Source organism: Coloeus monedula (genome assembly GCF_965178545.1).
Source record: "Coloeus monedula genome assembly, chromosome: 13".
In the NCBI taxonomy this organism is placed as follows: domain Eukaryota; kingdom Metazoa; phylum Chordata; class Aves; order Passeriformes; family Corvidae; genus Coloeus; species Coloeus monedula.
The window spans coordinates 16,398,103-16,410,177 of record NC_138793.1 but is presented as its reverse complement, the minus strand read 5'-3'; the positions used below and the strand labels follow the sequence as shown (position 1 = coordinate 16,410,177).

Genomic DNA, 12,075 nt, shown 5'->3' with positions numbered 1-12,075 from the left:
TTTCACTGGTTTGAAGGGGAAGTAAGAAAAACGTTGGCCCGGCTGTTTGCTCCTTATGAACCTGGCAGAGGCAGGCAGGCACAGCCAGGAGACAGCTGGAGTGGCTGAAACATCTCCTGCAGCTTTCCAGGTAAATTTAAACGCTGCTAGGGATGCTTGCCCCATTTGGCTGGTAGGGGGAGGAAAAGAAAAGAAATCTCTACTCACTGTTCCGGATTTGGCTCTTCGGGAGTGACAAACACTTCAGAGCAGGGGATCATACTTTTCTTTCCATTCTGTGGTTTTAAACTGGGCTGTTCTATAAATTAACAAATTCTCATCACTGCATAGTCTTGTGGTGTATTTCTTTATATACAAGCTGTTCCAGAGTCAACTGAGTGGCACATCTTTGAACTAAATATCTTTTCACTCCAACATATTCTCCCATATGTGACCTCAATCCACCTATAAAAGTATGGCAGGATTCATTAAAACTAAGGCAGATTTTTAACTTCATGTTTTTGTTTCTAGATAAGGTACTTAACCGAGTTCAATGTTGTTAATTTCAAAATCCTCTGGAAAGAGAATTATTTCAATATAAAGCATGTGATTGCAGAGCAATTCATATGCTCCACGGACCATGAAGGATAAAGAAATTCTTTGCACAATTATATATTATGCAATTTCAAATGGGGTTACCCTAAAATCCGATTTCTTCATCTGAATCACCATTGTTCCCAAAATGTTTAACATCGCTTCTTAAGACTGACTGATCTCTTAGAACTATAACAGTTATTTTATTCAAAACACAATTTGTGCTACAGAGTCTTCTGACATATTTATTATACATTGTTCCTCTCTTCCAAACCTACTGTCTGTTTGATGGCTGATCTTCACCCCAGGAGATCATCAGGACAGTGTGCCTTGGTCTCCTTTTGGAAAGCACTGACAGAAACAGATGATAACAAAATAAAAACCCATATTAGAAGAGAAAATACAAGGTCTTTGTTTGAATTAGTAATACTAATACACAGCAGGATTGAACCAGAAGTTTGTAGGAGATGAAAGGGATCAAAATCCACAAATATATGGAGATACATACACACAAACACAGATATACACTGTATATATGCATGTGTGTACCTGCATATAGGTGAGAGTGTGCATGTGTGCATTGAGATGCTGGTTCACTTTATACACAAAGCCAAGTAAGGGATTTTTCAGCAATGTTAGGGACTGAAAAGGATCTGGCAAAAAACCAAAGCTGCCCAACTCTACTCTCACTACACCATGGGGACTTTTTCCTCTCTCCACGACGTTCTGCTTTGCTTTAATATGTTTGTTTCAGTGTATCCTCATCCATTTATAGGTGTAGCTCTTAACGCTACAATTTTAATTATCTGACCTGTGAGTTGTCTAATCTGTAGTGATATTAAGATTTCCATAGAGCAAGCAAGCAATAAAAAGATTAATTCAAACCTCTTTTGCCTCCTCTGCCACAAGTGTTCATGTAGGTTAAGGTTCAGCCAAGATGAGATAATTGGAAACCTTGTTATAAATTGTCTGAATGGAAGAACAAAGAGCTGCATATATCCAACAGCTTCTGAAATCAACCTAAATGTGTTTGGTAGCTAATTTTAGGTTTCTGTGACTGAAAGTTTTGTCTCACATGTTGTACAACTTAAATAAACAAGATTTGTGAAATTAATATTTCGTGCTTGTCAGTAAAAAATACTTCAGTTAGCATCAAAACACTTTTTTTTGTTGTTGTCATCATGCTAATGACAAATAAGCAGTTTAGTATAGTATGTGGAGATTAATTGTATTGCCAACTGTGTGATTTCCCCCCTTTTTACATTGAAATGGCAAAATATCAAAGCACTGATTTACAATTATAATGTGTAATTAGCAGCAGTAGAGAATGTGGATTAGGTGATTTTTCTAATTTTATTATTTCACAATGTTTCTTCTTGTTGCAAAACCCTTCAAATATAAATCTTCCCCCAACCGAATCTCACATTTATCTCCACAGTTTCCTCTCTCTATTCACCCCTCATGACAACCTTTTTGAAGTCACCAGCTCCCCACCATGGGCAGATTTGCTTCACTGTATTTCTTTCTGCTCTGAACAACTGTGGCAAAGGCCACAAGCTGTTTCCTTTTGGGTCCTTTCTCACTTTCACTTCCCTAATTCGTGCCCTGAGCTTCTCTCCCAGACTTTAAAAGGGCCATGAAGACATCTTTGAAGGCTGGGGGTTACATTTTGGGTGTGATTGCTGTGGTTAATCAAAACAAAACTTTCCAAGGCAGCAGAGCTGGCTAACTGCAATTTCAGTACAACAGTAACGTCATTGCCATGTGCCTACCTTTGTACTTCTGGTTCACTTAACAAGAAACAAGTTATTGCTTTATATCACAGAGAAACCAATATAGTTCCTTATCTCTTTCATACTTAACTTATTTTAATCTCAATCTTCTGCTTATAGAATTTGAGTTCTAATTAAAGCCCATTAACAAAGGTCAGATTGACTTGAGGTATACAACTTTAAGCTGTGCTAAGAATTTTCAGCTATCAACAGTTACCTATTACTACCAAATAAAACTCCAAAGTAAAACTGATACGAACTTAGGAGTTGTTCTTGCTGAAATCACACTGATTGCTATCTCACTTGCTAAAACCACAAGTTCTTATCTTTCTTAAATACTCTTTTATTGGCATGATCTCATTTCACAAAACTGCCACCAGACTATTTAGAAACACATCTCTTGCACTGTCCAGATATAATTGCAAAAATTACTAATGTAGTTTGTTCAAATTTAAATAACAATAGTTTCCCTACATTATTCTGACCAGATTTTATTTGGGTCAAAACAGTTTTGATCATATACTGGTTTGTTCATTATTTGGACAAAAATAACTATTTTTGTGGAATTTTAATTTCCTTGATAAGATTCTAATTTTGGGGAGGGGGAGTTTTTTGTGAAACTTCACAATTTCTTTGATAAACAAAAGCATTATTTTCTTTTTACTGTCATAGTTTTAATACATATCACAAGAAATACTGAATTGTCCATTAAAATAAATACATAATGTAACTTAATATTAAAATTCTTCAAATGCTGAGGCATGGAACTGCTGGCCTACCCACACTGGTATTCATCGGACTGAGCCTGCTCAGTGATAATAATGCCTAAATATTTAAACATTAGACATTAAAACAAATAAACAGCATCCAAATAAACTTCCTCACTGTAAGACTTCTATAACCTTATCTGCACCTTTCAACATCCCTATTTACATGTTTCAATATGTAAATTATACAGTTCAGTCATGTGTTTTCAAGTGGGCAGAATGACAGCGTGAAGGTTGGCATTCACTTCCATGACTGAAGGTGTGGAAATGGGGTCACAAATGTGTACAGTGACAGAAGTTAATGTTGCTGCACTCTATCCTACCTGGTAGCCTACAGTACATCTTTGGGGGAACATAAATAAAAACTCAAAAGAACTGCTTTCTGGTTTTAGTAAAGGGCACCTGAGTGTAGAGGGCTTAACATAAAAACAGTGTTCCTGAACAGAGGCTGCTGGACCTTCAGTCCTCTCATTATGGGGATTGTGAAGATGATCTCTTTTGTCAGGTGTTGGATATCTACTCATAAGAGACATTATCAATGAAAACAGCTTGCAATAGAGTTTTTTTCTCTCTCTTTCCATGGCCTGTAAGCTCTGAAATAGCTCATAATAGGCAGAAGAAAAATGTGCAACCAAATTAAATAAAACAAACAAGAGGTGGAAACTGAAACACCTTAGAAGTCTGGCCAGTTTTACACTTGTGAAAATCTGGAGACACTGCAGAGACACCAGATGATGACACTGTAATGGCTGTAAATTCAGATCCAAGCAATTTATTTTACGTCTGTGTGTGCTGGGCAAAGTTCAGTCTATTTGTATCTATCAGTTAATGTTTTACCCAAGGAGGGCACCTTTAATGCTTTGGACAGTTCTGTGATTAAGATATAAAGGCAATATTAATATCTTAATAGGCAGATCTAAATTGTGCCACTTAGTCAAACATGATCACAAGGGCACATGAGGGGTCATCAGGTTCTTGAGATAGTTCTGCTCCTTTCTGTCTGAACTTGGGGCTCAATGTGGCCATCAATAACTCCAGCTCAATAAACATTCTTATGGGGCACACTCATCCCCTTCTTCCTAACAGTCAAAGTTCTGCTCTGAAAGGCAATAACACAGGGGAACTAGCTGGGAAAGAGGCAGGGATTGAGGCATGAACTGTATGGCAGTGAGGAAAGGCCAGGCATGAGCCTAAAGGCAATGCCAGACACTTCCAAAGGGACAGCTCCTATGAGAAGATCCTCAGGGACTTCTCCAGGTGACTTACCCAGGTAGCCATACACATTTTATAAACAGAAATTATGTTCAACCCAACAGCTCCTGAACGTAATCCTACTTATCTTTATCCTGACCCCATCACACCAGGCATGAACTAATAAATAGTCTAATTTAATTATTGCACCCTGTACAGATAAGAAATGTTTTCCCTGTTATTATAAACAAGATAACATCAAAATTGTAACTTGGCGGGAATCACTGGTAAGTTCAGTGTGTTGCCTCATGGAAAATCAGTCAGTAGAAGCAACAAGACCAAGCCCTTTTCAGTCAGCAATAACTGGGTCTCACCATCAGGACAAGCAGCACAGGAGAGGAGCAAGGAAGGAAGTGTGATTGTGATCACCTTCTTAAGCTAATTGGCAAATGGGAATTTTTAAATCCAGCTGAAGAGAGGGAAGGTGTACGTGTAGGTGTAGAGTCTGCTCAGGACTCAGTACTTCCTACCTATCAGGGTAAAAATGTTTTTCACTCTGCAGTAGTTTACACGACACAGTAAAATGGACTACTCATAATCTTGTCTCAAGTTAATGATACCTGAAAATAATCTTTTTTCTACCTCAAAGTCAAAGTAATAGAAATCAGTTTTCCATTTTTATGTTTATTCAATTAATAGAACACAAAGATGTTTATATTCCTGATAAAAATCTGTGTATTACATTCAGTAATATTCAGGAATGTAAAGATGGTAATATCCTCCTATAGAGAGTAAATTTACTTGCTCTTCCTCAAGGCAAATGAACAACAGCCAAAATGAACAGGGGTGTGATTTATTCCTTCTCTTTAGCAGTTCTTCACTTAATTCTTCAGATCTAGCACTTTCTGGTCTCTATTATGGATTGTCAAGCTATTCTACAGTGCTGCAGTTTGAATCACAGGATGTTCTCAGGCTGTCACGATGCAGTTGTGATCTGCGCTGGGGTACAGATCAGGACCACCCCACAGTCAATGACTTCTGGCATAAGAAAACTATTTTTAAAAAAGTTGTCTTTCTGTTGAGGAAGAATGCAAAAGAGATGTTTCCCACAAGAAGGTAAGTTCAAGGAGTGTTGTTTACTCAACATCAAATGAGTTCTCTCTTGTGAGTGGAAAGGGTTTTCGGAAGTTTCTGTCTTCCTGAAGACCCTAGTTGCTAATTTTGATGCTTTAAAAGCGGTATTTTCTTTTCATGTAAATGTTTTTCTCATTCTTGTGGTAAACAGAATAAACTGAGAGAATGCTTTCCTGGCACTAAAGTATATAAAGTCAACAAACTGCCAAAGAGGGAAATTGTCTTTCTTCTACTTTCCATCTGCTGCAGGCAGCTGAAGAGTAACTTATAGCAACCGTAGATTAGGAAAAAAATGCACATTGCTTTAGAAATTGCTAACAGTAGACTCACTTGGAGAGCTTGGCTTTATTTGTAGACATTTCCAAACATTATTTGTTCTTTTTCAGAGCCTATTTCAAAATCCTTCAAAGCTAGAGACAAGACTTCCATTAATTTCAATCACTTTGGAGCAGATTCACATGGGAGAGCCTGTGGCACCCTCAGCCCTGGCATTTTTAGCAGTATGTTCATGTAGTTGGATTTCCAGTAGCAGAGAAAGAACTGGATGATGCTACAGAATACATTCATCACAAAAGTGAGTCAAAGTCTCCTCCTGGAAATGTCTGTATCACCTGTACTTTTAAGTACAGTCTCCTCCATCACACCTGTGCTTTCAAAAACAGGCTGTGTTTCTCATATCTAGAAGGACAAAGTGGGAGGGCTGGCTGCCAGCTGCTGCAAAGTCTGGCAAGCCAGCAGGACCCAAGAACAAGCAGGGAGTCTGGAGAAAGCATCATGCAAATATACAGTGGCCAACTGACTGAAGAGCAGCTGCCCTCAGCTCTGACTGCTGTAACAGCTTGAATATAAAATAGTTGGATTGGGCGTTCCCAAACTGAAGCCTGTGAAGTTTTGTATGGGGCCTTAAAGGACTCCTGATTTGCAGACATCACCTGTGACATCACTGTCACAGAAACAGCTGATAATCATAGTTACATGGTCTCATCCAGGAAGGGGATGGGTATCTGGGCCAATTAGCTAATTGGAATATTGATTTGCCTTCTCCAGAGCTGGGAAATCCAGTCCGAATACTCACATCTCAGCTGCTCCATAAGCTCTCCCTATTAATCAGTCAGAAATTCATGTGGGATCTGCTCCAAGGGCTCCATAGCTGAATTCTTGATTTATAGGTGTGGTGAGAAGGAAGACATCTAGCCTAGTGTATTTTCTTCTCCTTTCATCTCATCCTCCACAATTTTCCTACCCATTAAACACTTCCCTATTAACTTTATCTTGAAAACCCTGATCACAGTCCTGCTTTTTCCAGCTGGGCAAGATGACTGGAGGTCCAGAAAGGTCTTGGGATTGAAGTTCACTCTTACATGTTGACTGGATGCAGTGGATGTACTTGACTTTGGCAGAAAGCCTTGGAGCTGGAGCTGGACTGGCACTCTGCAGTGATGGGCACTGCCTTCAGCCCAGCAGTGCAATGCAGGAGGCATTTCTGCAGGGCAGGAATCCATCACACAGCGCTGATTCCTCTGTGCTGTGGTAACTGGCTCACTGATCCATGTCTAAATATAAGTGCATGTTCTCTCAGTTCCAGGCTATGGAGCTATAAATTAATAATAATGGCATCAAACTCAATGGAGCTAATGCCAAGGACAGGAGGATCACAATAGCTAAAATCCTTATTAGTACTGTGCTTCTACTAAGCTGGTGGCTTTGTAAACCTGATGAATATCTTTTATAAGGAAGTTGAGATGTATTTAGAGATTTCAGCTCCAAAATGTTACTGGGCTTGCTTCCCAAAGTCCATCAGCAGCCCTTGGAATGTACACATAGGGCTCCCAAGTAGTTCTGCTGATTAAGGCAATATTTTCATCTTTCCTAAATCATTGTTTTAACTTATGGTCTTTTCTTCTGCCTCCCAGCAGGTATAAATACTGTAGCTCTAAATAGTTGAGCAGCTTATCTTTTAAGGGATGATGGGAGCATTTCGCTTGGGGTGTAGAATTCTAAGCAGACACAACAGTTCAAAATGAAACTTACCTGGAACAGCTGAGATGAATCTGCACATGCGTAAACAGGTGAGCAGGATGGATATGATACAATAATTATAGACATTGCATTTGCATGCAAAAGAAGCACCTCCAACAATAATTATTAAAAATAAAGCAATCCAGACCAATTAAATGTATCTAGAGAAGCAGTGTGTTTTCCAATCTCATAACTCCTTGTGTTTCTCATTTTTCTCATTCTCCTCTCATTCTCACTTTGTATCTCTTTGCTGTTGTAAAGACCTCCAACTTTAATGTTCACACAATGAAGCCTTTGATGGAGGAGCTTTATCTCACTTTTCCATGTGTCCAAGAGCAACATATATCAACTTTATCTTCTCTGCTCATGAGGAAAGCAATGATTTAATGTCTTCTCTTCAAACTGATCTTACATGGGATGTGACATTTATACAATAGAGCTCAAAAGGGCCAGTGCATGGGCTTAGCATCAGCGCAACACCCCTCAGACGCAATCACAATTATATATTAGAAGTTCTGTTCTGTTCCATGCTCTATTGCTGCTGTTGTGGCAAGCTGCAAAGAGGAAGGAGAAATGCTGATGACATGACAAGGATGACATCTCAAGCTTTTGAAGAAGGCAGCAAAAAGAGTGGTGCCCTGGTAAGCAAGATGAGTGCGATGCAGGGCACTGAGTTGAGAATGTGGCAGGGAGTCACAGTTCTGATTTCTCTTGCTGTGGGCTTGGCTGGGGAGGAAGCAACTGATGAAGGAATACCTTGTTCGAAGTACCAGCAAGCTTTCAACCATTCATGCTACGAGTTTGTTAGACTCCAGCAAACCTTCACAAGTGCCCAGAGCTGGTGTGAGAGAGGAGGAGGGCACCTTGTCTTTATTCAAAATGAGGAAACGCAAGAGTTCTTGCAAAAACATATTGCCGAGGATCAGGAATGGTGGATAGGACTGATCTCAAACTCCTTGCTGAATGAAACTACTGATGGTAGGTGGTTTTAAAATCAAGTCCTTCAAATTGTGTCAGCACATGATGCTTTTTTAACATTGTAGAAAATGCAGTGTCTCTTTGCAGATATCTGCTGAAAAGCCTGTGTCTTTTGTTGCTGTAACTTCACATTTAAACTAAGATGTTTTAATTGCCTGCTTCACTTCCTAGTTGCACGTTATCACCCTTTCCTTTGGATCCTGTGAACACATGGTGAATGAGACCAGCTTGCTGACCCAGTGAAACAAATGTGCTGGCTTAGGTCTCCAGTGGAAGCCAATTCATCCCACTAGGAAATGCTGCAAGGTCTGATGCAAGGGAAATGGTGAAATCTTTAGGCTGGGAACGCAGGTAGAAGTGGCAGTGTCTGTTTCATGATTGTATCAGGTTAAATATAAAATGTAATTGAAGATCCTTACCCAGACTAAACCATCTTTGCTTCAATAGGAGCAGGGCTACAGTCCTGTGCTGCAGGCTCTGACTCTAATTGTATTGCTGAGGAAAACAAACATTCAGGACACAATATCTTTTTTCACAGGGCCAGTAATTTGGCTGGACACTTCAAATATAAGCTACAGTAACTGGTACAAGGATCAGCCATCTCCCTTCTCATCCACATGTGGGTACATCCTGAAGAATGCCAAGTATCAGTGGGGTGTGACTGAAAATTGCAGCCAGGAATTCGACTTCATTTGCGAGTTTGGTAAGATACACAACAGCTGGAACAGTGAAATGAGTGTGTCGTGATCACAATGGGGCATAAATTGCCTTGTTGCTTTCAAAGTAGCTGGGAAATAACTTAATGAATCTTACTAAATGTGAACAAGCAAAAAGCTGTACAACCCCAGCGGGTGCTCTTTTTGCAGTGTGCTGAAGTAAGACCTAATCCAATGAAGGAAGAACCCACAAATATGTCTGAGAGATGTAGGTGCTCAGCAACCAGACATTAAGGTCCAGGGTTCCAGCAGAGGGCTGATAAAATAAGAATGGATCTGCGTGTGAATCTAATGTGTAGCTGTCCACACCTTCAGTGGACATAAGCTGGCTCCATTAAAGCATGGCTGCAAGAATAAATTCCCACAACACCACAGCACCTGGGCTAGGTAGGACCTGTATGGCTGCCCTGCAAAAACACTCATTAATGTGTGCCAGAATAATTTCCATTTGTAACTGAAGCAAAAATACAGGCAGGCTTCCTGAGGCACCACCTCCTTGCAGCTTGGAGTGAGCAAAAGAGAGAGCAAGTTTTTCTTGTTTCTTCTCAGACCCTCCATCAGGTGAAGTTCAAGCTTTTCCCCAGGTTAAGGAAGCACACAGGAACCTGTACTTCCTGTGCTCAGGCAGAAAATCCACAGACATTGTGTCCCTTAAATTGTGACTTGGAACAAACAGTTCTGGAAAGGAATGATGACAATATCATCCCTTTCAACATGAGGGGAATTTGTGTTCCTCACACTTTGCACAAGAGTACTTTAAACTGCAGCTAGAACTGGGGTCACAAGCACTGGAAGGATAGCTTGGCTATAGGCTCACTAATACAAAAAGGCTTGGAATCAAGTACAGGTTTCCACAATCCCTAGAACTGCTACTGCCCTGTCCAGCACTCTACTGCTACTGACATAAATAACAAGTTGTTCTGCAATAAACAAAGCTAATAAAGTTTTGTTTCCTATCCTGATTTTCTGTTCCACATCCCCTCCCTGCCCTCCTCCTCAGCACTCCCAGTTCAGTCCCATATCTCCAGCACGTCCCACCTCTGGGACCTCCACCACTTTTCACTCCCTCAGCTCTCTCCCCTGCAGCTGCTCCAGAGCTCCAGCTGTGTGTGCCAGCCAGTTGAATCCCACATCACAGAATAGGTAAATGTAAGGTTATAATCCCCACTCCTCACAGAGGCATTGATGTAACTCTTTCTCTTCTCCCTAGATACTGCACTTCATGAAATTTTAGGGTGGTTGGAGGTTTATATCTATATATCAAATTTGGCTGAAGATGACTAACATTAAAAATAACTGGGGGAGAGGAAATTGGCAGACAGCACAATCCCTTAAGCTTATTTTCCTTGCAAAAGCAGACTAAAATTATTTTTCCATTACAATCATGGTAGACAACTGTCTGTTTGTGAGGAAACTATCATCTGTTACCATAGGGTCTAACTGAGAGCCCCTTAAATTCAAAGAACAACAAGATCCTACACTACATTCATCATTCCACTACCCAGGAAACCAAGACCAGATTGAGGCAATTCCACCATTGGTGTTCCGTAGATTAGTAGTTTATTGTAGTAAATATATATGTACTGAATCAGGGTTTGTACATAGGAACACAGACCAAGTTTTGTACATGTCTCCATGTAAAAGTTGTTGAGACAGCAAATACTGTGAGAAATCTTCATATAGAGAACAAAAAAATGCATGAGATAACACTCCATACTAGAATTTAACAGCGAGTTATTTTTCAAGCTTATTTAGAGAGCTCTAATCTGTAAACTGATCATGTTGCTATAGTTACAGCCAGGCTTAGCTTTACCCTTTAAATAACAATAGCACACAATTATTGCAGTGTGCACCCATTGGCGCTGTTAATCAAGGGACTTGAGGGGAATGATCCAAACAGCAACTGGAGGACAGTGTATTTAAACCTGGGACAGCCGAAACAAAAACATTCTTTTTCAACATTCTCATATGAGAGCAGTTATTCGCATCCTCCTCTTCAGGGTATTAAGTATCCTGATTATTACAAGATACTAAAAATTCTGAAAGATAATTAACTGTCCCAGATTAATCAAAGAATGAGGTGTATGCATTTAGAGCTACGACCTTACTCATCTGAGCAGTCCTGCTGAATGAAGTCAGTCAAATATCACATAGGAACAAAGGAGTCTCTGTAGCAGAAATGGGATCAGCTCCCATACTTAATATGCAAACTATTCTTCAAAGCAATTACCTGAATATTATGCAATCCATGAATCTGTTTCGGAAGTAAGGAGTAACTTTAAACCTTCCAGTATTTCAAGTCAAACAAATGCTAAGAGTTTTCCACAAAAATACTATTTATTTTTATAATTAAAATATTTTTTCTTGTTGAAAATATCCTCAAAGTTTTAAGGCAGTAAAAACATAAATCATTAATTTTGACTCTTTAAAAAAAATTTAATTCTTTTGTAATTTTCTTAAATTTTGTTAATTGTTTAGCTTAAAAGGGAGAAAAGGGAAGAAAGAAAAACAAAACAAAAGGGACATGCAGTAGAATTGTAGCAGGATTTTTCAGAAATTCAAAAAGGTAATATATGGGTTTTTTTTTTTCTCCTACTAGAATCTGGCCAGAGCATTGCTTGTGATAAATACAATGCCACTGTACAGTGTGGATCAGGAGAAGTTATTCAAATTGAAGACAGCTTCTATGGGCGGAAGACCCCTCACTACTGTGTGTCAGAGACTTCTCTCCAGGATGAAAGAGATGAAGGCTGCAGCTGGATCAGTGTCAAAGATGAAGTAGCAGGTGGTATCTTATAGCACTGCTTGTCGGAAACACAGAGTGTGTACCAAAGTTCCCTGTCCCTCAAATGCTTTATCTTGTATTGCAGTAGAGTTAGTGAATGGAAAAGTGGATTATTCCTAAAATGAAGAGAATAGCAGAGA

General features: G+C 39.5%; 1 protein-coding gene across 1 annotated transcript in view; it reads left to right on the top strand.

Moving 5' to 3' along the window:
- Positions 1 to 8,049: 8,049 nt before the first annotated feature.
- LOC309577867 (polycystin-1-like protein 2) overlaps positions 8,050 to 12,075 on the top strand; it is a gene marked incomplete at both ends in the record, with an annotated part of 35,539 nt that continues 31,513 nt past the window's right edge. Inside the window, 3 exons of the mRNA XM_082290120.1 lie at positions 8,050 to 8,434; positions 8,973 to 9,137; positions 11,750 to 11,938. Coding sequence (XP_082146246.1) covers positions 8,050 to 8,434; positions 8,973 to 9,137; positions 11,750 to 11,938 — 739 coding nt within the window. The remainder of the gene's footprint in view (positions 8,435 to 8,972; positions 9,138 to 11,749; positions 11,939 to 12,075) is intronic.